Genomic DNA, 27,999 nt, shown 5'->3' on the forward strand with positions numbered 1-27,999 from the left:
GTTTCCGAATAACAGAGAACAGAGGACATGGGCAAGTTTTTTGTTCTTGATGAAACAGAGGGCATGGACGAGTCCTTATTCCGAATGAAAGTCTGAACCCAGTCGATCCATAGACATCACTACGAGCGATACATACCATACACACAGACATCATTCTCTGCTTGACGCAGGTGAATTAAGCTTTACAGGTTCGCACCTTGTGCATCTCCTAACGTTAGCACTGCTACTGCAACATCTGCTTGTGCTACAACAGGCGCTCCTCAGGCTCCTGTCCCGAGCAGAGAGCAACGTGCTACGCGCGATTCTTCCTGAGAGCATCGGCCACGACCGGGAGCGAGCAGAGCACCGTGTCGCCGCCGCGCTGCCGCGCGTACAACTGGCACAGCGCGCGGCCCGCCACCTTCCACGCGAAGCCGCACTTGCCGACCTCGTTGCGAGGCAGCGCGTGCTCGTACACCACCTGGTACACCGCGCAGGCCTCGTTGAACAGATCCGAGCGGCTCCTTGGGCTCTCTTCGAACTCCTCGGCGTGGTACAACGTCTGCAAGCTCACGAGCAGGACATCTCAGAATGCTAGCTCTTCCGTTTTTAACAAAGAAGGTGGGATCCTTAATTTACTTACCCGCTTATGCTTTTGGTAGAGTTCTCGGAACTTGATGTTCTTTTCTTCCTTGTTTTCTTGCTTGCAGAGTGAAGAGCTCTCATTCAAGTATTCGCGATAAAGATATGTCCAACGGCGCTTGTATTCTTCAGATACTCCTTCCTTTGTAAAGCATTCGAGGGGCTGTATATCTGATAAACAAAATTGGTATTGGAAAAATTCATACATTCAACCAAGTCTGAGAAAATTTCTGGGCTATTTGGAATGCAAGAGGAGTTTTCATACATAACCACAAGCCAAAAGGATTTAGTCAGCTATGTGCATAATGTGAGATGTCTAGACCTAGCCAGTTGAGCATGATGCTCTGACATGATATTTGGACAATTTATATGATCAATGGAAATCATTATTGGATTCAAGCTTTTGCGGAGAATATCTAATCCCTGAAACTCATTGTCGCGTGATGATGAGGAAAATATTCTTACGTGAAACTACTTAATTCCGTGACTGGTACCCATATATGTGCTATCAGTAAATGATCCCTCAAAATATAAATTATAAGTAAGCTAGGCAAATATGCTATACGTAAAAGAGAGTACACGAGACAACAAGAAATAACAACTTACTGATTGGAGGTGCAGTTTCAGACTGTTGTGAAATCGCTTCATCGTAGATCTTGCCCAGCACGGATGTTGAATGGTAGGAAGGTTCCCGTTCCAAGAAGTGTGGGTACTTCTTGACCATCAGATGCTCAGGAATATTGATCTATTTGGAAGATAAGGCCTTGAGTTAAAAGCAGAACACATATTCATTTTCTTAGGTCTAAAGCCTACGACAGAGCCAGAGCCTCGAAGTTGTCCAGCAGCGGGCGGAAGAAGCCGACGAGCCGACGAGCGACGACTGCTCGGGGTCGGGGAACCGGGAGGGAGACCCGCCGTCGCGCGGCGGCCGGCCGGTCGGGGCGGCTGTAGGTGAGCTAGGGGCCTGGGGTCTGGGGAGGAGCCGAGGAGGGCACGCGACTGAATCGAGTCAGTTCGACTGATCCTGCTCGAGTGCTTGGCTGGGCTTAAGGTGATTTACTGAATGTCTGAACTTCGAATGCTAATTTCTAGTGGCATTTGAAACTTGGAAGTGGGCAGTGCAAATGCGTTTTATGTTCATCGATAAATATTCAGATTTTGTTCATTGGTGATGTTCTGGCAATGTAGCCACTCATTTGGTAGAATACGACCAGCTATGTGGTATGCGGATTTTTCCACAGTGGCCAGTGGTGATTATAATTTGCTCGAGCTATGATTGTTCAGTTTTGAATTGTCCTCATGACCTCATGTCTTAAGTGCAGTATTTGGTAATTGACTCTTAAAATATCATTACTGATGTGTAGGACATCAATAATGAAGAGATTTTTCAAATCAATTTCTTTGAGTAGCCAATCTACGGGGGAGAGTGGAATAGGTGATGCAAAAAATGAAGCAATAATGCCCACTCCTGCACCTCCTCCTAGACCTCCTTCACCTATTGTTGTAACATGGCCCCTCTTCTGCAGCTGCTCGGACAGAATTCAGAGGTAATAATGAATTTAATCAAGATTTTATTGTTGCCAATCGATTACCTCTTAATATAATAGATGAATTTCATCCTTTGCTTATTTTGCAGGTTCATATTTTTATGTTGCCTTTTGTGGGGAATTAAGATGTTCGCTTCATTATTGAGGTATTCTTCTCAACTTAGACTCCCCCCTAGTTCAAATTTGGTCTTGGATCCGCCACTGTTTTCTTGCACACAACTTTCTTACAAAGGATGCCAAAACATATAACCAAAATTTGAACACATAGTTATCTCTTTCTTTTCTGATTTGTACTTATATTATTTCATCTGCATTGTTTCAGTCAGACTTGTGCATCTCCCATTCTTTTACGTCAAAGAATTATCACACACAAAAGTGTTAAGAAAATAACTCAATATGAACAAATATGTAATAACCATTACTTTTCACTTTGACTTATTGAAATGCATAAAGAGAAGCAGCCGGGTTTATTAAGTACTTGGATCATAGCAAATCCACTTACCAATACTAGCTGAAATATAGTAAATTACATCAGCCGTTCATTAATCTGCATTTTAATCTGAAAGGTCCTCAACTTACTTGTTGGTTAGGTAAGCCATCTCATCAGTTAATTACCAAACTTTAATATGGCAATGCAATTCCGGTTTATTTATTCAATTAGCCATTGTTTTGTAAAACATTTATGCTATGATACCTAGTGTCTCTGCAACTGGTGCCCAAATACCTAGAGTTCTCTGCAACTTACACTTAAATCGAATTATCTAGGCTAGCATGCCAAGAAGTATGTTACTCAATCGGAACCCTAATGTTGCAGAATACTTTGGAATGTCAGCACAGTATTGTATCCAACTTGGATCCTAACAAAGCAAGCATCCTCGTGTTTGTTGTGACATCAATATGGCCACAATTATATGTGGTTAGTTCAACCAGTATGTGGTAGACAAAAGTGGCAGAGTAAAGCATTGGGAGGCACAAAATTAAATTGCAAGATTATGTACCCAATTAGCATGAAAATTGGAGCACATGGGATTAAGATAGCATTTAGCAATATCTGGAATTCTCTGAACTAATGTCACCGCACAATCATAGGATAGGGAAAAAACTAAAACCTTATCTCTATCATCTAATGTAGAAGTATAAGTGAATTGCTCACATTTTCTCATCAACTTAGACTTTTAGGTGACCTTGGCATCAGAGCTAGAGGCCTCGAGTTTGAGTCTTGATAGGCACAATTAAACAAAAAATGCCCATATTTCCCTATTAGCTTAGACTTTTGAGTGAACTGTATGGTGCATGCACCTTAATATTTAATGCACATGGAATGACAAACCCATACCAATAAGTTCCTAAGAACTTGTTGAGAACAATAACTAACTAGTGGAACACACTTACTTGCATCCTATTCATAAGGTTTTGGTTTACCATTTTGGATGGTTAACAACATACCAAATATTGGTAGCCCATGGAAAGTAAAAGAGAATGGCTGAACTATAGAACATATGAGCTCGGGATTGAAAATAACCTTGTTCCCTGTCTTTGGAGCATCCAAAGCCAAATAGTATATGTCAACCAACACAAGCATCTTAGCTTTTATTGATTCCTTTTCACCCTCAGAAACTCCACATGTCAGAAGGCGATCCATAAATGTTAACCAACAATTTGCAGCTGTACCCAGAACATAACTGAATGGCAGAAAACAAAAAAGGGTCAATTTGACTGCATAAATTACTCCAATGAAGTGCATTTGAGGATTTGCCGCTCTATTGTCTCACTGACATGTGGCGCTAGCACCCACATGTCAATGAGACATCGAGTGGAAAAGTCTGAAATGCTGATCCTCAAATTTCCCATAAAGGGAATGGTCACAGAAAAGCAAGATAACTATAACATTCTGCTCAGACCATATGTATGATTTTAGCTAGAATACCCACTACTTTCTTGAATGAGGAAATCAGATCTGATGTCCATATATATGTATGATTTTAGCTAGAATACCCACTACTTTCTTGAATGAGGAAATCACACTGTACCAGTTTTATAAAACTCAATAGTCAATAATTTATTCCTACCAAGTGGCCCTCGAAACTTAGATTCTACAATTGAACTGTCTAATAAAATTTATAAGGTGAGAAGAGACTTTGTGTTACGTACAGGAATTATCGTGCGCACCTACTGTTCACCGCATGAACAGTAATCATGGTACTGTAGCACAAAATCAGATTAGTTAGAGTAGTTATTAGGGATCAGCTCAGATTAGATTAGTTAGAGATGAGATCTATTAGTTAGTCTTAAAGATAAAATTTGTTAGTTTAGATCGTTAAGATCTAGCTCCTATATAAAAAAGGGCACAACATTCATTGTAATCAAGCAAAGAAGAAATAATCTAAATCTACCCAATCTATAGTCTAATCCATCCCATAGCAACCGACACTGTCTGGCTATCCTCTCGGCGGTGTTTACCCTAACACTTTGAATATGCCAATATTCCTCTTTTCTGTTCTTTTTATAAAGTTCCTGTGTTGTGACTACACAGGCCCTTTATGTCTGTATTTTTTGACAAGGAAATAGTAGGGGAGGCACTAGCAGTCAATCATCACTACTACACAATATATATTGAATTCCATCATGGATTCCTGTGGCAGTTAGAGAATCCCACATGCGGCAGAGATAATATCTACAAGGTGGTTAACAAATTTCCAATTGAAAGGTTTTTGGGGAATTAATGTTTGTTCTGTTGTGGTTCCTGCTATTCTCACAAAATTGTTTTGGCAAAATCTGAAATGTTTTGCCTCTATCATTAGCTCGGGTAGTCCCCGTTTCAGGTGTTTCAGTCACCTTTCGTCCCTCTCTTGATTTTTCCACGAGGACTTAAGTTCATTTATCTTCTTCTCAATCTCCGTTCTTCTTAAGCTTGATAATGGATTTCAAAAGAAGAAAAAAAAGCAATTTTGCTTTCTTTTCTTTTTTGTCCTCTATTTCAATGAAAGCTCCTCCTACTACTGCTCCTTATCTTTCTCACTCGTTGTTTCGCTGGTCTTTTAGGGATTCCCTCAAATAAGGGATTCCCTCTATTGAGGGATCCAGCTGCTAAGAGGGTCCGAGCCATAACTGATTGATGTGACCGTAGCGGCGATGCTTCCGTCCATGGTTATCATGGCGTCACCATATCGTCGCCATAACGACGATATGGTGGCGTGGCGGTATTTTGGGTCTCGCCACAGTGACGCCACGGCGTCGGCATCTATGGCGTCTGCCATATCGGCATGGCGTCGCTATGGCGTTGCAATGGCGTAGTTTGGCGTCCAGAGGCATGTGGTGGGCGCCATAAAATCCAACGGAGGGGATTAGAAGGGTCCGAGAGTTCCAGACCTAGACATCTGTTCCGCACTCTATCGACCCGCTAGACATCTGCACTTTACAGCGGCGTCGCCTCCACCTCCGCCGGATTTTCGCCGGCACCTCCACCTCCGCCGACTCCGCTTCCGCCGCCTCCACCCTCTGCTCTGGCCGCCCTTCGCCTGGAAGCCCTCCTTGCCCCTCTGCTCGGAAGCCCTCCTTGCCCCTCCGCTCGGAAGCCCTCCGTGCCCCTCCGCCCGGAAGTCCTCTGCTCCGGCCGCCCATCGCCTGGACTTCCTCTGCTGCTCCTCCCCGGGTATGTTGCTCGTCGCCCCTCTGCTCTCCTCTCTGATGTAATGCAGTGTGCTGAGTTGCAGTCGCCCATCACCCCTCTTCTCTCCTCTCTTAGTTTTCCCTTTGCACTGCTCCCCTTTGCTCCGCACTTCTATCAGCATGGTTCCAGAATATAGAGTCAGGCACTCAGGCTCTTGTGAAGTGCAAAGGGAAAACTAAGATTCTGTACAAGTGCGCCCTTTCAAATACCAATGCAATTTAATATTTATGAAAAAACAATCAAGAGTTAAATACCTTCACAGAGATATAGATCAGTCACAAACAGAACTTCGAAAATCATACAATGTATATTGCAGTGATGCGTTCATGACACCAGGAAGTGATGCCTAAACGTACAAGCGAATATAATGGTATTCACATGATTCTCTAGAGCATTTCGATCTTACAGCGTCCTGAGTCTTCAGAGTATGCTATTCGTTATTCAAATCTGGCATCGCAAAGTATTTATATTATGATATTGTGTAACTGTCGACTGATGTAAAGGAAATATTATGAACTTGCTAGCAATATGCAAAGGAAATAGGAACACTTCAAAGTTAAAGTGCTAAGTGTCGACTGCTCTAGCCTCTAGCTGTTGCATTGCATATTGGCATATTGCTCTAGTTGCTGAAGTGTTAAATGCCAATGCCAACTGATTCTAAGTTGTTGCCACTTTTTTTCAGAACATGGCTACTCAAGGGACTAGAAGTGCGGAGGCCTCAGACGCCGCATCAAAGTATGATCCAAAGACTGATCCAAAGCGGAAGCCAGAAAGGTCAAATGATCCTGGATGGAAATATGCATTTTGGCCGACTATTGATGATAGAGATCTCTTGCAGTGTTGTTTGTGTGATAGAACTGTAACTGGAGGAATTATAAGGCTCAAGGAGCATCTTGTGGGTGGTTATGGAGATATTCTGAAGTGTGGCAAAACCACACCAGCTATCGCTCGAGAGATGCAAGCTGCTTTGAAGGGCAAGAAGAGACCACTTCTGCTTGATGATGAAGGAGGGCTTCAAGGAGAAGATGATGATGTGATTGATGTGACAGAGGAGTCCCAAGATGTTTCTAGAAGCATTGTGCATCCTAGTTCAAGGACAACTGCCAAAAGGAAACAATCTACCTTTTTGAAGTTTAGTGCACCAAAAGAGCCCAACACAAAGTCAGTCGGTTCAATGCTTAGGAGAACTCCAAAAGAGGTTATGGAAGAAAGACATTTGAAGGGTCCTTAGATCAGTATCCAAGCTAGCATGAGGATAAAAGAAGAAAGAGATGCTGTCAACTTGGAGTAGGTCAGGTTCTTTTATGAGTGTGGCATACCATTCAATGCCGCAAATTCTAGGCAATTTGAGATTGCTATAGAGGTCACTGCACAATATGGTTGTAGGTACAAGCCTCCTACCTACCATGAGCTTAAGGAGTCATTGCTCGAGAAGGTTGTTAAGGAGACAGATGATTTGAGGAAGAGCCATGAGGATGCATGAAAGCAATATGGCTGCACATTAATGTCAGATGGATGGACGGATAGGAGAGGGCACCATTTGATCAACTTCGGGGACTTTCTTCTTAGAGTCGATTGATGCATCAAGTGAAGTTCATGATCAAGTGATGCTAGCTGATTTGTTAGAGAAGAGAATAAGCGACATTGGCGTAGATAAAGTTGTGCAAGTTGTCACTGACAATGGGGCTAACTATAAGGCAACGGGCAAGCTTCTCATGGAGAGGTTTCCTACGCTTTATTGGACACCTTATGCTGCACATTGCTTGGATCTTATGTTGGAAGATGTTGGAAGTTGAAGGCATTCAAGAAGCCTATCTCACGTGCCCGGCATGTGACTACTTTCATCTATAGGCATGGAAGACTTCTTAGTGCAATGAGGGAGAAGACAGGTGGTAGGGATCTTGTGAGACCAGCAGCAACTCGATTTGCTACAACATTTCTCACCTTGCAAAGTTTGCACAAGCACAGAGATGCACTGAGATATCTGTTTACCTCTGATGATTGGACGAGTTGCAAACTAGCAAAGAGTTGCAAACTAGCAAAGACTGAGGCCGGAAAAAAAGTGTATGATATTGTGCTTTCTAGGGAGTTTTGGAGCTCTGTTGAGGATTGCCTTAGAGCTTCTCTACCACTTATCATTGTGTTGAGGGTGGTTGATGGTGATGAGAGGCCTGCCATGCCAGAGGTTGCTTCTCTCATGAATCATGCAAAAGAGAGGATAAATGTTGCCTTTTGTACTGAAAACAAGAGAAGCTTGCTCAATAAGATCTTACAAATTATTGAGGATCGTTGGGATAGGCAAATGGACACCTCACTCTATGGTGCTGCCCTTCTTTTGAACCCAGGAAAATTCTATGCCATCCAAAAATAGAATGATGAATATATTGGGCACATAAGGGGTTGTTTTAATGATGTGCTTGCACGAATGGTGGAAGATGAGACCCTTCGAAACAAAATTGAAGAACAATCCATGCTCTACGAAGATCAACATGGAGGCATCTTCAAGAATTGCATGGCCCTCCAAACTATAAAGTCAAAGAACCCTCGTAAGTGATTTGAAATTTTAATTACAACATGTTATTTAAGGCTTAACTCGTAATATATGCATGTTTATTGTCAATTTAGTTTATTGGTGGCATGCGTATGGTGGCCGATCCATTGACCTACAAAGATTTGCTAAGCGTATTGTTAGTCTTTGTGCTTCATCATCTGGTTGTGAGCGTAATTGGAGCACTTTTGAATTTGTAAGTGAAGTACTCAAGTTTCACATTTCAATTAGCAAAATTAATAATAGATTTTTGTTAACTTTGCTTGCTTTTATGGTTGCTTGTAGATTCATACAAAGAAGAGAAACCGGCTAGAGCATAAAAGATTGAATGATTTGGTTTATGTTGCCTACAATCGGAAAATGACTAGTAGGTTCCAAAAACACCATGAGGAAGCGGGTAAAAGCTCTGATCCTTTGGTTATGAAAGACTTTGATTGGAAAAATGAATGGGTTGACCCAACGGCCCAACCTCAATGTTCTAGTGTTTTGGACATCACATGGAACCAAGTTGATGAAGCAATTGGTGCATCACATGAGCTTCGAGGTCGTAACCTTCCTAGGACCTACGCTCGTCGTGCACGACATATATCAAGAGTGGTTGAAGATGATGAGGAGGGAGGGAGAGGAAGAAGACATCATTGTGGATGATGTTGATGTTGATGATTTTGGTGACAAACCAATGGATGCTACTGAAGATAATGTGGAGAATGTGGATGCTTCTAACGATTTCGATGAGTTTGCATTGGATGACTTTTGATAGATGAGATATTTGAAACTTTGAATGATGAGAAAATGCTGTGTCTTTTGTGCTACATTTACATTGCTATTTATCTTTTGTGCTACATTTACATTTCCTAATATTCTAGACTATAACTGTTGAGATACATTTACATTGTCATTTGCTAATATCTTATACTATAATGTTTGCATTCGCCACATGTGTATGGCGTTGCCACGCCACGCGCCATGTCGCTGTAAAGTTGTGAAGGTGGTGGGTTGCCACGCCTCGCCACGCCGCCGTAACAACCTTGCTTCCGTCTTCATATCCCGCCAGAAAAGAAGAAAGGCGAACTGAAATTCAATCATGAGAAAGGGGATCATTCCATTTTGAACACACCCATCTATCTCATCTGACCTCTCCGAATTCCCTTCTCCCGCTTGGCGGGCTTGGTATGATATGTTCGTGATTCCCATTATCAAGAATAGGGTTAATTCTAAATGCCTATTTGGATCTAATCGTATCTATCAGATTCCTTCATTGCCTCAAATTTCTAGGTCTCTGTACGGGGCTCGTACTACGGAAGAAGTCTGGGAGGATTACCGAAATTGGATTTCCTATGCTTGCTAGATTGATAAGCCAGAGAGGCTTAATGCCTCTGAGAACTGTCAAGCTACCTCCACAGGTTTGTAAGGCTATGTTTTGATATCTTGATAACCTTTAAATTTAATCACTTGCCATTGTTCCTTCCACTAATATTGGCATGTTGTATTAGATTAGACTATTGTTCTAATTTTGGTAATTTGACCTTCATTTGATTATTTCAGTAGGGAGAGCCCTCCCCCACTGGCACTGTTCCATAAGAAAATTCTAAATTGAGTTAAGTTTAAAAACAGACATATACATTTGGTATTGTCACACAACCATTGTTCTAAAGGCAGTAAGGCGAGGCAAGGCATGGCGACCCACCCCTTTCTTATCGCCTCGGCGCTCAAGGCAAGGCGATGCCATACACAGAGCCATACATGCAACATAGTGTATTTTCTAGAGGAAAAATAGAAATGAAAAGGGGAAAAGAAGATATGCTAGCTTTAGGCACATCCCACTCAACCAAGTGGGCCCAACCCACCTCCAACAGGCAACCAAACCTAATTGCACCTTCTCTCTTTATCCTCATCATCACGTCCCCTCCCCAGCCACAGCCATCTCTCTTCCTCTTCTCCCTCCCGTCCTGCCCTTCCCACTTCCACAGCCTCCAAGCTTCTTGTCGTCGCCCGATTGTACCTCGTCGCTGCCCCATCCATCTCTGTCTCCTAGGCATCCACCTCCACCCCACGATCTAGACCAGAATATGGTGATTGGAGAGGGACGGGTGGCGCTAGAATCAGGATGGAGAGGGGCGAACGACGCCAAAATCGAGCCGGAGAGGTGTGGGTGACGGTGGAATCGACTGGAGAAGAGTGGGCTACGGTGAGCACTAATGAAATCAAGGCATGCACATAAGGCAGAGGCGATGCCTTGCCCCTGCATTTTGCCTAGACACCTAGGCGACGCCTAAAAAGCATGTGCACCACAACCTGACCCATATACAATAGTTTTGTGTATGGCGTCCCTACTAAGGATGCAAGTGGGATAACCACAGTTCCCAATCAAGGGCCATTTGGATGGGCTTAATACCCGGCCCATCCATGTGGATGGGCCAGGGAGAGGGCACATCCAAATAGGCCCTCAATTGGTGGCTCACTTTGTGCATATGGCCCTTGTAAGCAAAAGAATTAGGATGTGTCAGTGGTCAGCTACTAGTGCACTTGCATCCCTAGTCCCTACATTTCAACCGTATTACCATTATTCATCAATGAGGCACCTATTGGACTTCAATATTATTACCTCTTGGTCCTCACAAAAATCAAACGCATATTAATCTTTTTAATATCATGACATTCTCCAGCCTTCCTATTAGGCGCAGTCGTGAATAAACACGTCAAAGTAACTATAAGGATACAGCAGAATCCAGCCTCAAATGTTAATACCTGGGTGTAAATCTACATCTCAAGAACTCATGGAATAACAGGCTTTCCAGCTTGAATCCATCATAATCCTGAGGCTTCTTCTGTTCCATCTTTTTTTATGTAATTCTTTGAACCCATGGTTCACCAGGTTGGAACAGCTTCAGTAGCTGAAAAGGTCAATTTTGCAATCATATAGTGACAAGTCTGCCCGGAGAGAAACAACACAACAGAAGTGATGGCATATGAAAACATTTGATTCTAAATGAGTGCAAAAAAATAGGTTCCAGAAGAAAGTCTATTATCATTCAGTTCAACAACAACAAACCTTTTATTCCCTCCCTCGCTGGAGATTCTAAATGAAATGTTTTCATCTCCCTCCCTTACTCTCCCTTCACATGGGACCTTGACTCACCTACTTATTAGCCCACTGCCATTGCACGGCCTCACTTTTCAGCCAATGCCACAGCGCTGTAGCACTATCACCCCTTACCCTCTCTACTCTACATGCCACCACAGCCATTTGACGACGCAACAAGCTTCTAATGTCAGCAAGTACTTGCTCGGCCACCTCACATTATGGTGACTATGCGGGAATGGGCCTTGCAACCGGTTTTTCTATTCAAGGTTTCACTAGTGTATGTACGTTCATATAGCATCAAAACAAACATCTAATGTTGTCAATTCATCATGCAATTGCAAGATGTAAATCAGCAAAAAAGGGTCGAAAGTGGCATGGGTTTTTATTGTCACACTGGCATATAGGGCCCACATGGCAGGTTCCACTAGAATTAAGGGCAGCACAATATTCTTATAATTGGGGTCACGTGAGACTAATCAGTACACATGGGGTTTTCTAAAACTCCAATCAATTGCTATGTGAAAAAAATTGAAACTCAGCTGCAAGATAAACAAGCAATGAGTGTAGTAACTAGTAGTAAGTAGTAATGTGAATTCAACAATAAAAAATTGGCACTGTTCACGCCTGAGGAACCAAGCAGTGTGCTCCATGGATTCTGTTGTTGAGCAAGGATAGCTATGCATGACCAACCTGTGTGTTATTTGAGACCCAGTACATGTCGCCATCAAAATCGCTATTGGCCATCTCATCAGCTAAAGACCTTGGTCCAGAAGTAGGAAAAAATATAGCGTATTTGGAATCTCCCACGATCTCCTCCAAACCATTAATATGAGTTGCGGTCAAGGCATGTATATCGCCAAAATGTAACCCAGGATGTTTATAAACAAGGACCTTTCCAGAAAGTTGACCTTCATCACTGTTTATGATGAGAGAAAGTAAGTAACAAAAACGGGAGCAGTTCATCTTCTGAGTTATCTTAAAAAAGTTGGTAAGAATCTTAATCAAGTCATAAATAAAATAAAAGTATAGACGCCCCACTGTTTTTATGTTACCCTAATACAGTATGCATGGCATTAGCCTAGCATATACATAAAGTCTGCACGAAACCATATTATCAACCAATTTACACTGATAATATCATTAGACTAGCATAATAACTAAGGCCCTGTTTGGCACAACTTCTGCTTGTGGATTCTGGAGGATTATACAGAAGCTATGTCAAACGATAGGATTCTGCAACAGATTATCAGTAAGTAGATTCTGAGAATGAACTGCATAATCCGGAGAAGCAAAATCTGTTTTTCATAGGATTCTCTAGGAATCGAATTGTGTAGAAGCACAAGCTGTGCCAAACAGGGCACAAGTCATCATGAAGTCATATTATCAGACAACTTCAGACCAATCTAACAGGAGCAGATTATACTCCGAAGCATCGGCTTATGTTGTGACACAGCTAAAGAACTCAAAAAAGAATGCAGTGTTGCCACTTGTGGGAATGCCTGCTCTCACTGTTGCAACCGTTCGTTCACTTTGTGGTTTGTGTTAGTTGGTCCACTCATATGTCATAATCACAAAGAACTGCCCTCACTCCCACCACAACACAAATCTCAGCACCACCCTAACGGCTTAGAAAGTAGGGAGTGTGCAATAGTGGTAGGCTGGTGCAGCTTTGCATGTCTCTTATAAACATTAGAAGGGGAAAAAATTGTGCTCCTTAGAACCTCCATGGCAGAAAATATAGAACCTTATAGTCAAGGTTATTATCATGATTCAATTTCCGAGCATAAATGAGAAGTTTCTGATGTAATTGAAATTGGAAAGAGTTTTTACAATTCCTATTAAAACAAATTGTAAAATATGCAAACAGATCCAAAGAAAGTAAGATTCCATGTCTTATAAAGATTGTTAACCTCGAAAATGTCTAAAAAATTCAAGTAGCATCAGAAAGACATAAATGAAAGATCATTCAATTCAAAGCATGTGGTTGATAATGCTGCCACTTACAGTATCACGCAAACTTGGTCCTGTTTCAGGGTCCCTGTGGGATCCACTGTGCCCATCAGATAATAACATTTGTCGATCGGGATCTTTCCTTGTTTGATTCCTTTTCTTTCCTCCTTAGTCATTAGAGCTAGCTGGGATTGCAAATAGGCCTCATCTTGTGGTTGAATTCCAGAAAGAATCATTCGTGCAGACATTGAATCATCCATGTCAGCATGGTTAAATGCAACTGTAAAAGGAACTACATTAATAAAAATGCAATAACCAAGGCAAAGTGTTTCTAGGTAAATGACTGAATGTAAATTAAAAATGGCAGAACAGTTGGAAAGTGAAAAAATAACCAAACAATCAAAAAGTACAATGTTATGGCCAGCCGTCATTATACAACACGGGCCCGACCCCAGGCCATGGCCAGCTAGGCGCATGGCAAGGGTGGACCCCACCTCTAGGGCCACATCATTAATTTATTATGTAATTCCTTTACTATTTTCTAGATGAGTTTAGATAAGATTGTAATCATTTATTCCCCCGGTCATAAAAACATGATGTTTTGGACAAAGTTTGATCAAACTTTTAAAACTTTGACTAGCAATAGCTTTCAAAATATTTAGTTTGGAAACCTTAAATCATGTGTAGATTTGACTTGAAAAATGCTTTCATGATATCACAAATTTAATGGATTTTATAAATATATTCTAATAGAAAATAGTGGTCAAAGCTATGCATTAGAGACCGTGTCTTGTCCAAAATATCATGTATTTATGACCGGAGGGAGTATCTATTAAGGTTGCGTGAGAGTCAAGTAATCCCCTCTATATAATGAGGGGGATCTATCAATAAAGACAAGAAGGAATTGGGAAACCCTCTCTACTCTACGGCTCTCTAGCCCTAGGCACCCCTGGCTGCTGCCTCAATTTCCCCAATTCTCTCTCTAATCTCTTCCCTCAATCCAGACACATAACATACTACTTCTACAGTATAATGCAGCAGAAACAAATGACCGTACAGGCAATCTCAAACCAACCTTCCAGCCAATCTCTAGTTGTATGACGAACTTTATTAATATCTTTCAGTGCCTTCCCTAGAAGCTCGACAAAATAGTCCGTTGGAACCCGTCCATAGTGAAGTAGTGCGATTAAGAACCTTGATGTCACTACCCTTTTAGGTCGTTTGCTGAAAAGATGCAACAATAATAATTGTTATTAATGTGTTAGCCAAAAGGAAAAGACTCCAGCAACCATAGAAAACCATAAAGAGGTGTTTGAATGAAGGGTTGCTTTGGGAGTATTTTGGATTTAATTCAAATTTGAACATCATCCTAAGGATCTAGGTCCAAATCCATCCTATACAAACATGCCCTAAGGGTAAAAAAACTTCCATTGCCACTAAAAAAGAAAAATAATATTTTATTGACCATCAACAACCAAGCAATTCACCTAAAGCTCCAGATATTTGTCAAATGTGGTGTTGATGTATAAGCTCGAATACAAACCACTGCATCGTTTCATAATATTTGTCCGGTCCACATATCTAGGTTGCATATTATTTGAGTACTATTTAGTAAAATCGTATCAAACTTATGTCCATCAGATTGATCAATATCATGTCTCTACTAAGGAATGATTTGATTCTATAAAAAATTACTTATATGCCACCACCTAGGTATGTCAGTATGTGTACCGAACAAATATTGTGAAGTGTGGGTAGTAACTAGGATAAAATGACCAAAATATATTTCATTTTATCACATGTACAATGCCACCTCCCGTGCATATACTAAGATTCTAAAAAGTCGTGCACAATAAAATTGGAAAAGTAACTGCTCATTCCAAGCAAACAGATGTATAATAATAAAATCTAATAAATGCAATTGAAGGTTACTTGGTATACCTTGTAGTAACTACTTCCAACGAGTTAAATGTCTGGATACCTGATGAATTTGGATCAGCTTTTATTTTTATCATTGATGGTCTTATATGAATGGTCCCTTCCGGAAGCTGTAACACAGAAGAAATACATTTTTATAGATTGTGCCTGAAAGATTGGGTAAAAAGTTGACGGACAGTATAACAATTAATTTGAAAACAATGTTCACTGGGATCATTCAATTGAATTTCCCAATACTGTCAACAAAACCACATCGCTGTCATGATATATTGTAGAGCCAGATACATTGAATTTTTAAAAAGTATAACAACAGACGTGATAAATAAGCAAGATTAGGAATGAGGTAATGCCTGAAGCAACCATTCTTTATTAATCTGCTAAACCATAACAACCTTGCTAAAGTAGAGCTCAAGCCATAAAAGTGATGAAGACGTACCCTACTATCAACTAGAAGGGTTCCCTTTACAGCACATCCATTATGGAACAAACGCATCTGCATTAGAAGAGGCTAGAGTAGAGACAAACAAAGAGAAAGAAGATTAGTTATACCATAGAGCAGTTGAGAAGTAAAATATCAAATTATCGTATTACTAGTCCAGGGAATACATGTTCAGGGATGAGGTATCCATGTTGCTTTGAATCTACAGTATCCTGCGCAAGGAAAACAATATAAAATAATAAATAGAGAATAGTAAATTGAAAGGTTGGTGTCAGCTAAAAATAGCAGGCAACACCGTCATTAGCTATCCATGGAAGTATCAATTATAATGGTTTAAAATCACCGTTTAGGATAATGAATCCAAATATATGTGGAATGGAGCTGATTCAATATGAATGCAGAAATGAAAAGATATTGTATGGTGGACAATTAAAATTAAAGGATCAACATAAGTGCCATATGTGATGAAGTTGATTAGGATGTAATAGTTACAGTAATGCCCAGCCTATAATGGATAATCAGGTAAGTTGCAAAGGAATAAAATGAGGTAAGACCAAAACACCACCAATCTTCATATCATGTCAGACAAGAAAAGTTGTCAGGCCAATTGATGAACCTCCTTTATAATCTGTGGCTGAGGGCTCTTGCATATTCATAAGTATGTATGTTTGACTCTTTTATTGCTCTTTCCTTTTAGCAAAGATTATTTCAAGTTTTGATCTGTTTGTTATTAACTTTTAGTTATTTCATGCTACTAAATTTTATTTGTAACTTGAAATTACTTAATACAGGAAATAATCTGTGCTTGTACCATCTCAAAGAAGCTATGTTTATCCAAAATTTTAATAGGTATACTTTTTTAGATAATGGAAGTACAACTTCCGGCCTCTGCACCAACAAGACGTCCAGAATGCACACAGCCATAATGGGTATACCTGTGTTAAAATATCTATGATAACTCATAACTAAATCTTAAAATCTTTGGTTTTGGCCAAGTGTACAGGTGGTAAAAAAAAGAGAGGGGGAGGCGTACTTGCAGGTCATGTGCCTTCGAAAAAAGTCCCTTGGAGACACTGGTGGGGCATTTTAGAGCTAAATCTAATGAAATTAAGCCAGTCCCATCCGTATGGATTAAGGGCTCCCCGTCTTTGACAACGATTTTTCCATCTTCATACTGAAACATTCAGTCAAATATAAATGATATAATCAAGCAGCCAGCCAAAACATGAGAAGATAGAAATGCATACCTTGCAAGGTTCATCATCAATTATTCTAACATTAACCTCCGGGAATTCAACATTTAGTGTCATAGTTTTGGATAATATCAAAGAAAACCTGTATCATTCCCACAAAAGATTACATAAATTTTAGGCAAAATTCAGTTTGCACCTTTGAAAGATCGCCACTTTCGGCCAAATTGTACTAAAGAAATGGGACAATGTGGGCTTCCAGCTGCAGCTATAAACTAGGACAAAAGGCAGACCGCACAACATCCAGCATTACATTCTAATGTACAGGATGTTCAATCTTGTACATTCCATACGCAGTAAAAATCTAGTCAAACTTCATGTTTCCATAGCACATCACCTCGTTTTGGCTGTTTTGTGTGCAACTCAAGTTCCACATAGCAAAAACAGTAGAATGGACGTGTAAAGGTACTCATCGCTTAATACTGGGCAATAAAAGTAAATAAGATGGTTACCTTGACAGATATTTCGCCACAGTTGGAGCAGTGTGTATGTGCATAAAGAGCCTACGGGCCTGATCAATTGTTTTGTTGGAGAGGATATAAGGCTCATCCCTATCCCACCCAGACTCAGTACGAACAAAATAGCACCTAACAGACGAGCTGCAATGTTCGTTTCTCTCTTTCTTTTTCTCCTCAATTTTTTCCTCCTTCCCTCCATCTTTGAAAACTGGTAAAAAAAGGTAGAGCAGTCAAGACAAATTATACAGCAGGATCAATATGCAGCTACTAAACGTGAGACACTTCAAGAAAACCGTAGCTGTGATACCCAAAAAAAAAAGACTCCCCGATGTGGATTTGCAAATTTTTGCGTGTACAAGATTCGAAGAAAATGATCTTGATTTTGCTAAAGAATAAGATTGTACTATGGAAAAATAAGTCATGTAAGATTCAATAAGAAAAACTCTTTTCCTTATCCATCCACGCATGGAAGATTTATAGATCGACGTTCCGGAACACGAAAATGAAAGCTTCGATAAAAACGGCCTTGTCCTGCAGCAGTACCTTGACCAACTACAGGCTCAACACAAAGGGATAGAAACATGGGAAACTACTGCACTATGCTATTGTTATCTTACCTAAGTAGCCAAATGTCTTCTTCAAATACTGTGAACCATCAAGAGAGAACTATCTTTTCTTGAAATGAGTAAAGACTTCTCTATGACAAGTTAAGCATATAGGAACTTTTCATAACCCCATTCCTTACTACGGTGTACACTTTACTCTGACAAGGATGTGCTGGACGGATATGTTACAATTTAGTCTTGTTCACAAGGATCAGATGAGAAACACGGAAGCAACCCCAGAAATGATTTCTGTGTTACAATTTAATATACTCATGGGAAGAGTGCAGTTCACATGCCCATTATTATCATGCCTCTAAACCCTTTTCTTAATAAAGGTTAAGAAGGGGAACTTAGAAAAGCATACATTTTGGATTTTTGCCCTGTTCACCATGTCACGAAAGGAATGGATGTGCCATGATACAGTTACCATTCATAAGTCTCTCGCTTCTTGGTACCATAGTACGTATAGCCATCTTGAGTTATGGGTGGTGCTTAGGTATTTATTAGCATATCTGTATTGAGAACAGTGGTTAAGGTAGGCGTAGACTAGATTGAAGAGCTGCAACAGAGTCAAGGTTGGCTTGCTTCTACTTACCCGTAGAATTCATAAGTTGTACTTTCTGATAAAGGAGAAGATAAAGATTGGAGGGAGTAGAACAGCAGGGAAAGAGATGCTATGTTCGAAGGAAAAAAACTTACTGAAAAAGCGATAGCGCCGCAAACCCAAAATGATACCATCTTCAGCAACCTGACTGTAATATGTACAGTAGATACCAAATTTTTCTGCGGTGTTCATATGCCCAGGTATATCTGCAAACTTCACAACCAGAACATTGTCATCACCAAGACTTTTCTGCAGATGAGTCCTTGTATTCTCTATATATGGTCCCTGAATCCAATCAAATAAAGATACAATTATAGAGAATCTTGATATGCTTTTGTGCAACATTTAGCATGAAAAATAGATTAGGTCAGATGACTAATATGTAAAGAAGAAACAATGATAGAAGAAAATTCATTCTACTACTTGTGTCTGGTCACAACCACCAGGGTTTATACTTTTCCTAAAAGCATCAAGTGGATGGCACACATCAAAGCACGCGTGCACTTGACATTACCATAGAAAAGTCAGATCGGGTGATTTTCTCCAATATATAAACATTAGAGAGGAAATGATATTCAAATATGGCCCTCCAAACCTTTTTGTGCAATGCATTGAATGACTGTACGAATATTGATTGATGAGGTTAAATTGTGCTTCACAAAAAGGCAAGGTTACATTGTGTAGTTTACAATCTTTCGATGGGATAGTTAATTTTCGAGGTATTGTTTCAAGTTACCATCCTTGTGGGATATACATATTCCACCAAGAGTACATGTTTTGTATGGTTGTCAAATAATAAGGTATTAACTAGAGATGCAGAAAACCCAGCACGTAGAAGATGAAACTCGTTTGCTCTGTAAAGAAAACGAATCTGTGTTTTTTCTGAGATTGTGGTTGCTCAACAGGTGTGGTCTTGTGGTTTCTGGAATTGTTGGTCGACAGGTGACAGCTGTAACAAGTGGCTAATTTGTTGGCTGAGTAGGCAGAAATTTACAGTTCTTAATATTATTAGCAATGCATCCTAGAGGAATACTTTATGTTTTCAATAAGTGTAGTGCCAGGGATGCATCAAACCTTGGAATTCGATCGTGCATATGCTCAGAAGCTGTCGCTTGCTGCATCCAGAATCCAAACTGCAGGAGCTGGAGCTATGCATTCGAGAAATGCTGGAGCACATAAAGCAACCTCTCAGGATTCCCAGTTGCTGAATACAAGAAGGACCGAGTGGTTGGAACCTCAGGAAACCGAGGCTTCGCAAACTAAAGATGTGGTTTACCAAGGGAGAGAGGGTGACAGTGTTCAGTTTTCTTGTTTGTTATAAACTTGTAACTCCCTCCATTTCACAATATATGTCCTTTTACTTGGAGTCTCCTTCACAGTATAAGTCCATTCTGATCTTTGTTCTGGGTGCTCTCTTGTAAATAACTCTTTTGTACATGACTTTATTATTATGCCATTTCATTGGGGCATGGATGGTAATTTATCATGAACTTTTTTCTTAGACTTAGTGTTGTTTTGGTCTGTGCAAATGGTGGTTGTGGACTAATATTGTGAGATGGAGTATGTTTCAATGCTGGTCTGTTACCTGATAGAGTAAGTTTCAGATTTCAGCTTATATCTTGGTGTGTAAAACTGCTGTAAGACCTCTGGTCTGTTTGGAATGAAATGACACTGGGTTGAAAACCCTTTCCTTCTAAAATGTTAAATTTACCCTGTTGAGGATGAGCCAAGAGATGTTATGATGATAGTGTTAAGTGCATGTCCCAATGATGAGATAGAGGATGACATGGATGAGATGGAGCTAGGAAGCAGGATATGCGACCTAAAGGCTACCCCTCGGAAATCCGAGTCCAACTCCTCGAGACAATCCATACCTGATTTTGATCGGCAGGGACTTTAACATCTTAAGGTTTAATCAGGAGAAAAATAATGACAGGTTCTTGAATTGATGGCCTTTCTGGTTCAACACAGTCATCGATAGCTTGGAGTTAAGAGAGATCGAACTTTTGGGAAGAAGATATACTTGATCAAACAACCTTGATAACCCTACCTTTGAGAAACTTGATCGGGTCTTAATGACTATAGAGTGGGAATTAAAATACCCATTGGTAGTCTTACAGGTGCTCGAGCGGACATCTCTATCAGACCATACCCCGATCATGTTACATATCGATGACTTATCTCCAAATGGAGGTAAAAGATCTTTCAAGTTTGAAGGTGTATCTAGACGCTAAGTGTGGTTTTAGTAATTAATGGCAATACCTATGGACTAACAATTATGTTGAGAATTGTTAATAGGTTATTTTCATAGGTGATGCATGGAAGATTAAGCATGGATCCATTGAGGAATATCATGTGATCAAGAGAAATGCATCAAGATGAATGAGTTCTAAGGTAATGCTCGGGTAAGTTGTAGTAATACCTATGGACAAACAATTATGTTAAGAATTGTTTGTAGAATATTCCATAGGAGATGCATAAAGTGATAAAGCATGAATTTGTTGAGTAATACCATGAGATCAAAAGATATGTATCGAGATTATTGAGCTCTAAGTGATGCTTATGTGAAGAAGAAGCTAGAGAGGAAGAGACATCGGAGTTTGAGGATGGTCTTAAGAATATTGACAATAAACGTGAAGACCAAAGTTGCTTGTGGAGATCAAGTAACTAAAGGTATGATATTGTCAATTGAGTTTTATGGACTAAACCAAGTGCTATGTGATTGAGAGTAAGTTGGGGTTAGGTTCCATATGAAGGTAAATATTGAATTAAGATATTCAATATGCCGAGTTGGAAGAGCAAGATCAAGACAAGCTTAGTGAACAACTTATGTGCTTGATGCATGCGGTTCATATCTCGGTGGTGAACCGGATAAAGATGATGTGAAAAGAAAAATATTCCATGCTTGGTGCATAGGAAGCAATCAAGTGAATTTCATCAAACTTCCGGAAGATAGAGATGATCGAGATAGAAAGTGAGGATGAACATCGTCATCAAGCTCAAGTGAAGAGTTGATGACAACCTAGAAAAAACATCGGAACTCGGATGATGTGTTCGTCAAGTACAATGAGGTGGCTAGCTCAAGGCAAAGGTATAAAATGTATGGCATTTTCTTTTACCGGTCAATGGTGATTAGAGAAGAGAAATGATCGGATTGATAGAATAAATGTCATACTATTAAGAGGGGTCTTGATAATTACTTGAGTTTTACCATGTGTTGATAAACTCTTCTCGTGATGAGAATTGCATACTTGATAGCGGATCGGTTAAAGGTTTGAACCCACCTCACCGTGGATTAGAGGTGATCGGCAAATCACTGATGCCACGGGATAAACTTGAGGTGTCATCTCTCGTGCTATTTACTTCTATGTTGTGATATTTACTTTCATGCAATTTATATTTCTAAAATCATAATTTCTTACATATCACCTTAGGTTGCAAACCTTGACATAGACATAGAATTTGTCACTTGTTGAGACAGAGTTTGGGGGTTTTATACGTGTTGTAACCGATCATTTTAATTCTGCATCTTTATTGGTTAAATTGATAGATAATTTTTAGAACCGTCTATTCACCCTCCTCTAGTCGGCCTCCTCGATCCTACAAAGTTTGAGCTAGGTTGGTTGGCTCGCGAAGGTTTTGCGGAACGAGTTAAGGAGTTATGGATTCGTCCGTCGAGGGGACGGACCTTCACACAAAGTTGGATGAATAAATTTAGCTCACTGAAGTGGCACCTAAAAGGATGGGCCGCGCACACTAGTGGGACATATAAACAAGAAAAGAAAGACCTGGTGATAATCGACAAACTAGACAAAAACTCTGAGTTTCGATGTATAACAGAAAATGAGATTAATATAAAGAACCAATCGAACGAAAAATTGGTTAAACTACTCAGAGAAGAGGAGACTAAATGGTACCAACGTGCCAAGGTCAACAATATCCTCCAAAAAGACAATAATACACACTACTTCCAAATGATTACAAATGGCAAACATAGGAAGCAATGCATCTTCTACCTAGATCGAGAATAAGGAAAAATTGAGGGACAATCCCAGCAAGTGGTTGTACAAGCTATTAACTGAGGATGAGATGTGGCAAGAATTGCTTCAAAACAAATATGGGGCTAAAACCTATTTCTCAAGTAGAAGTAAAACCAGACTACTCGCACTTCCGGGCTAGACTAATGAAAGTGAAAAATATCATTTTAAAATATGGTATTTTTAATATAAATGACAGCTCCGAGATTAGATTTTGGGAGGACAATTGGCTAGACAATTCGTCATTGAGGTGCCAATTTCCCTCTATATAATATAATGCAAAACAAACAAGACTCGGTAGCCAAGGCGATGGAGTCATTTCCCATAAATATTTCGTTTAGATGGGATCTCAATGGCCCAAGTAGCATGGAATGAATTGACAACTCGTCTAACGAACAACGAACATCACTTTGTCAGGGGGCTGAGATGAGTTCAAATGGAGCTTAAACTAAACTGAAAATCTTACAGTTAGCTCTTTGTACAAGGGCCCAGGTGAGGTGACGAACCGATCCATAAGAGTAAAATGTGGAGATTAAAGATACCGTTAAAAATCAAAATATTCCTTTGGTATTTGCACAAAAGGGTTCTCTTAACAAATGATAACATAAGGAAAAGGCAATGGTTTGGAGATCAAAATTGTTGTTTTTGTCGCAAACTAGAGACAATTAAGCATTTCTTCTTTGATTGTCGTTTCGCATGCTTCGCATGGCTAATAGTCCAAGTTGCTTCAAATCTTCACCAACCGCGAAGTGTCCAAAACATGCTTGGGAACTGACTTTGAGGTCGTAGTAAAAATATAAAAGGCTATATAATGGCAACGACGGCCACATTTTGTTGGGCGCTATGGCTATGCAGGAACGATATTGTCTTTAACAAAAGAGATATATGTCTCCTTTACAGGTTATTGTTACTTGTATATACTGGCTCCGTTCGTGATCTACATTACATCAGCAGGAGCATCGCTTGATGATTAATATAGCATGTACGAGGTTGGAGCGGGTGGCTAGGGAGCTTTTTACCCGATTTGGATGGCAGTATAGACTTCGCGTCCAAACTTAATCATAATAACTTATGAAGAGATGTGTTTCTTCTTATTAGTCTTTCTATTTTTTGGGTCTCATGTAACGTTATGGGTCCTTTTTGTGTTCCTTTGTGTGTGGTTGTGTGTATCTAGGTAATACAGAGACCGGAGGTAAACTCTTGTGCGGTTGTATCAGCTTGATATAACGATAAGAGTTAATAAAGCTCACTTTTCCAAAAAAAAAAAAGTGCATGTCTCATATTGGGTATTGTATAGCTACCTTTTTGGCTCATATGGCCCATACTCTTGTATCTCTTAAACCCTAATGCTAATGCAAAGAGGCGGTTGCCTTTTTCCCTTTTCTCTCAGCGTAAGAGATAGAAATCCAACTAGAAATCTAAATTCAATAAAATGTTGTCCCACAGAGCAAGCCATTTTATAGATATTTAAAAAAAAAAGGAAAAGAGGTTATGTACAAGCAGGACTAAAAGAGCTAGAAGAATAAAACACTATATTTGCATATGCATCATGTCTACCACTCCACAATGCATATACGAATGAGGTTTTGGTGCCTATGTCCCCCTTTTTGCAAAAAGTGCATGGTGTACTGTTCCAAATTGAAAAATCACAAACATAGTACATATAGATATAGTGTCATGTACATGTGAATAGTTCATGATGAACTACTTCTATTTTTGTTGGTACTATACATTTTACGGCTAATTTGATAGAAGTTTCAGATGTAGGTATAACATTACATGCAATATGTTCATTTTATTTTTTTGGAATTTTCAGAGCAGTGCATAGTGCATTTCGACTCAAAAAGGATGTTGGCACTCAGCATCTACAGGCAACAAAAGAAATCTCCAACTGGTAGATTAGACAAAATTGAAGAGCAAGGCAGGATAAGGCTCTGGTAGAAGAGGAACAAGAAACTCACAAACCTTAAAAGTTGTAACTATGGAGTCATCCTTTTTCTCGACAATACAATGGTACAGTCTTGTCTTGCTTGAGTCCCAATCAAGGTTCTGCAGGTATCAATTGGCAAACAGATTCATTAGGTATAGCTAGCATATTAAAATGGTTCACTGATTTAACCAAATGAGGACTCAGAATACAAAGTTCTAACGAAGATGCTGATACTGCTACTTGGGTCTACTAAGAGTTCTAGGAGATGCACAAACGAAGCCTACAACTTACATGTAAAAACATTAATCGTGTTGCAAAAATGTTTTTTATCACAACACATTGAAATGAACAAATTGTTGGTGATTTCTTTTGTTTCCCTAGAAGACACCAAGTAAATGATGGGAACTTTAAAGACGACACCAACATAACATTCTTTTCTAAAAATCATAGGAGAACGTAGTATAGCTAGACTATGTGTCTATGCTAGCATTAATATCTGATTGTACTCTTGGTTTTTAAGTAAATTAATTATGAGGAAATATCAGGTGCACAAGAGTATTTTGATACACATATGTACAAACTCAATTTTGATCATCGGTTCCAATCTAGATGGCCCAAGTGGAGGTGGGAATTCTCTAACCCACTTAGACAACTTTTCATTTGACCTAGTCAGATTGGGCCTAAGTCGGCCTAAAGTGGGATAATGGAATTCACACCTCTCATTTGGTCCACTTGGATTCGATCCAAGGCTCGAGATTAAGTTTGTGCATATATACACCAAAATACTCATGTGCGCACCTGATATTTCCTCATTAATTAATTATCAACATTTAAAGAACTGCAATTTGTGAAGTATCAGAGGCAGAGAACAAATATCCACCAAAATAGACAAGGACTATGCTATACATGCAAATGCAACTGTCTTTTTTTCCAAAACACGCCCTGCATTTCTATCTTGTTTCAGATAAAGACCATCGAACCAGAGAAAATGTAAGCAATTAAAAGATGTACATCTATCTGTACCAGTTCCAGCCCACAGCTAACATGATAGAAAATGATGAGAAAGCAACAAAGGTTCCAGCATGATATAACCTTTCTTCTATCCGATGCCGGTACAGACTCCTCTCCAAATTTGTTCCAGATTTCCGACTCAAAGCAATCCATGGGAAGTGACTTTAAATACTTGATATAGTTTGCATCCACTAGCATGTCTTCTATCTTCTTGCTAAGAATATAGGATGGAGGCAAGATGGATTAGCAACAGCATAACAAAGATAAGAAAAATAGAGCAAAAGGTGATGCATTTAAGAAACTGGTACTCTGTAAAATTCTAAGTTTTGCCAGCAATTATAATAAAAAAATTAGTGTTGTTGGTCCATTAGAGCATCTCCAAAAAAAAGCCCAATATAACTCTCCCTATATGAGGATATAGAGGGTGAGTTTTAGAGTCTCTTAGAAATGCTCTTACTCCACTAGACAACAAGGTCTCAACAGAACTCGGTCCTTGCTTAAGTTAAAAGCAGTAAGTTATTTGTCCCAATTCCATAGAAAAAACATAAACCCAAAATCAACACTTACTCTGCAAGGTACACACGTATGAGGAAAAAACGATCAAACTCTAGCTCCCCCAGTGCTAACATTTGAGGGCTCGCTGTTGCCCTCAAATCGTTCACAGTGGCAACAGAAGGTGGTGCTGCCAGCCCTGCCATTCCTGATGGGCCATCCATTTGTTGGACACGCTTTGTAATGTCCCGAACAGTGCTTGTTGTGAACTCCCGGGCAGCAGGGCTACCGGACATCTGGTACTCGAGACGACCAGCTTCAATTCCTCCACGATTGGCCATTGGAGAAGCCACAGCTGAGAAAGGAGAGTGATGCTGCAACCCGGGAGAGATCCAACCCGGTGGGCTCTCAACCGGGTCTGGAACAGTACAAGCTTCTGTCCTGACGTAGGGGCTATCATGATACTGCAACCAAGGCAGCTGGCGGGCAGGGCTCACAGGCTCGTCGATCCTTGCCTGGTTCGAAAGACCATAGGCCATTTCACCATTGGGGCTCTGAACCTCCATTTCAACATCATCGTAGTGCAGTGCTCGAGATATGGAATCCTCTGTTTGACAAAAACCTTCATTACTAGGAAGAAGAGAAGCAGTGTAAAGTGAAATATGACGGCAACATGACCAAATTACACCCCCCCCCCAAAGGAGTTTTCTGGCAAAGTGAGCGCTTCAGCCGGTTGAGCGGTTTCCACTGTCATTAGCATAGCAATTACCGTGATTAGCATGGAAAGTGCATTGGGATGAATGAACAGTTTAAACGGGCTCTTAAGTTTCTCAAGCTGCTTCTCAATAAAATAGATCTTTCCATTGCAGCTTAAGGCTCTTATGCAAATACTTCGTAATGTGGCATTATTCTCTCTCTTTAAACATCTATTTGAATATCCTTGCATCGTGCATGCCCTTGGTAAGATACTCCAAAAGAAAAGGAAATGTCACTTTCCACAAGTGAACTGACAGCCTCGTAGTGCAGAGTGCAGACTATCTAGTCCAAAAGCAACCTCCAAAACTACGAGAACAGAGGGGGGGGAATGACCCTACGGAAGTGAAGTGAAGAAGCAAATTTCAGCAAAATTAGAAACAGGGTTTGACTAAAAGTAAAAGATTGTTTTTTTTATAGAAATTCACCGCAACCGAAAGTAGAAGGGAGAAAATTAAAAAAGGAAACCACACGACACCACAGCACGCAGTGGATGAAAACGAAATAAGCGTTGCCGCCGAGAGGAAAAACAGCCCAAGGAGAAGGAACCGAAACCTTGCGCGAAGCGGCGGAAGGGGCCGGAGCCGCACGCGGCGCTGTCGGCGGTGGGGATCCCCGAGGCGTGACGCTCCATCATTTCCTTCTCCGCCATGCGCATGATGTAGGCGGACAGTCTCTGCACCGGGCGCCGGTTTTTCGAAATCTTCCGGAGCACCCGCGCCGCCGCGGCCTCGCCAAGCCCTGCGAGCCGGGCGCGCGCCAGAGGGTCGGCGGGCTGCCCCACCTCCGCCTCGAGCCGCGCCAGCTCCGCGGACACCGCCGCCGGAAGCGGCAGCTGGCCCGAGGAGGGCCGCATTGGAACCGGTCCGGGTGGAGGGTTTAGGATTCCTCCGCCTACGGCGGCGGCGAGAAGGAGAAGGTGGTGTCGCCGCGGTGGGAGTCAGGTAGCGAGGTAGCTTGCTAGCGAAGCCTCCGGCGCGAGGAGAGGATCAAAAGCATGGGCGCGAGGAGAGTACAAGTGCGCAACCTGGCGCTGCATTGCAGGGAGGGCCCGTGGCGTG

General features: G+C 40.7%; 1 protein-coding gene and 1 long non-coding RNA gene across 3 annotated transcripts; one reads left to right on the forward strand and one right to left on the reverse strand.

Annotated features, from left to right (window-relative positions):
* Positions 1–28: 28 nt before the first annotated feature.
* LOC133915488 (probable RNA-dependent RNA polymerase 3) lies at positions 29–27,997 on the reverse strand. Its single transcript, XM_062358700.1, is given in 19 exon segments — positions 29–541; positions 623–792; positions 1,228–1,366; positions 3,691–3,850; positions 11,135–11,280; positions 12,162–12,387; positions 13,476–13,701; positions 14,497–14,645; positions 15,363–15,469; positions 15,796–15,867; positions 15,966–16,010; positions 16,832–16,972; positions 17,046–17,133; positions 17,501–17,714; positions 18,811–19,000; positions 24,718–24,801; positions 25,775–25,907; positions 26,261–26,792; positions 27,494–27,997. Coding segments are annotated over 19 exon segments (3,372 nt in total). The 5' UTR covers positions 27,795–27,997; the 3' UTR covers positions 29–292.
* On the forward strand, positions 1,447–20,211 carry LOC133915568 (uncharacterized). Of its 2 annotated transcripts, XR_009909360.1 has the most exons (8): positions 1,447–1,672; positions 1,986–2,168; positions 2,258–2,314; positions 6,521–8,384; positions 8,464–8,582; positions 8,672–9,556; positions 9,662–9,789; positions 19,841–20,211. It is a non-coding gene; the product is annotated as an uncharacterized LOC133915568 (long non-coding RNA). The 2 variants fall into 2 exon arrangements; XR_009909356.1 differs by having other exon boundaries at positions 8,672–9,789.
* Positions 27,998–27,999: the final 2 nt, after the last annotated feature.

This window comes from Phragmites australis, chromosome 1 (genome assembly GCF_958298935.1).
Source record: "Phragmites australis chromosome 1, lpPhrAust1.1, whole genome shotgun sequence".
Classification (NCBI taxonomy): Eukaryota; Viridiplantae; Streptophyta; class Magnoliopsida; order Poales; family Poaceae; genus Phragmites; species Phragmites australis.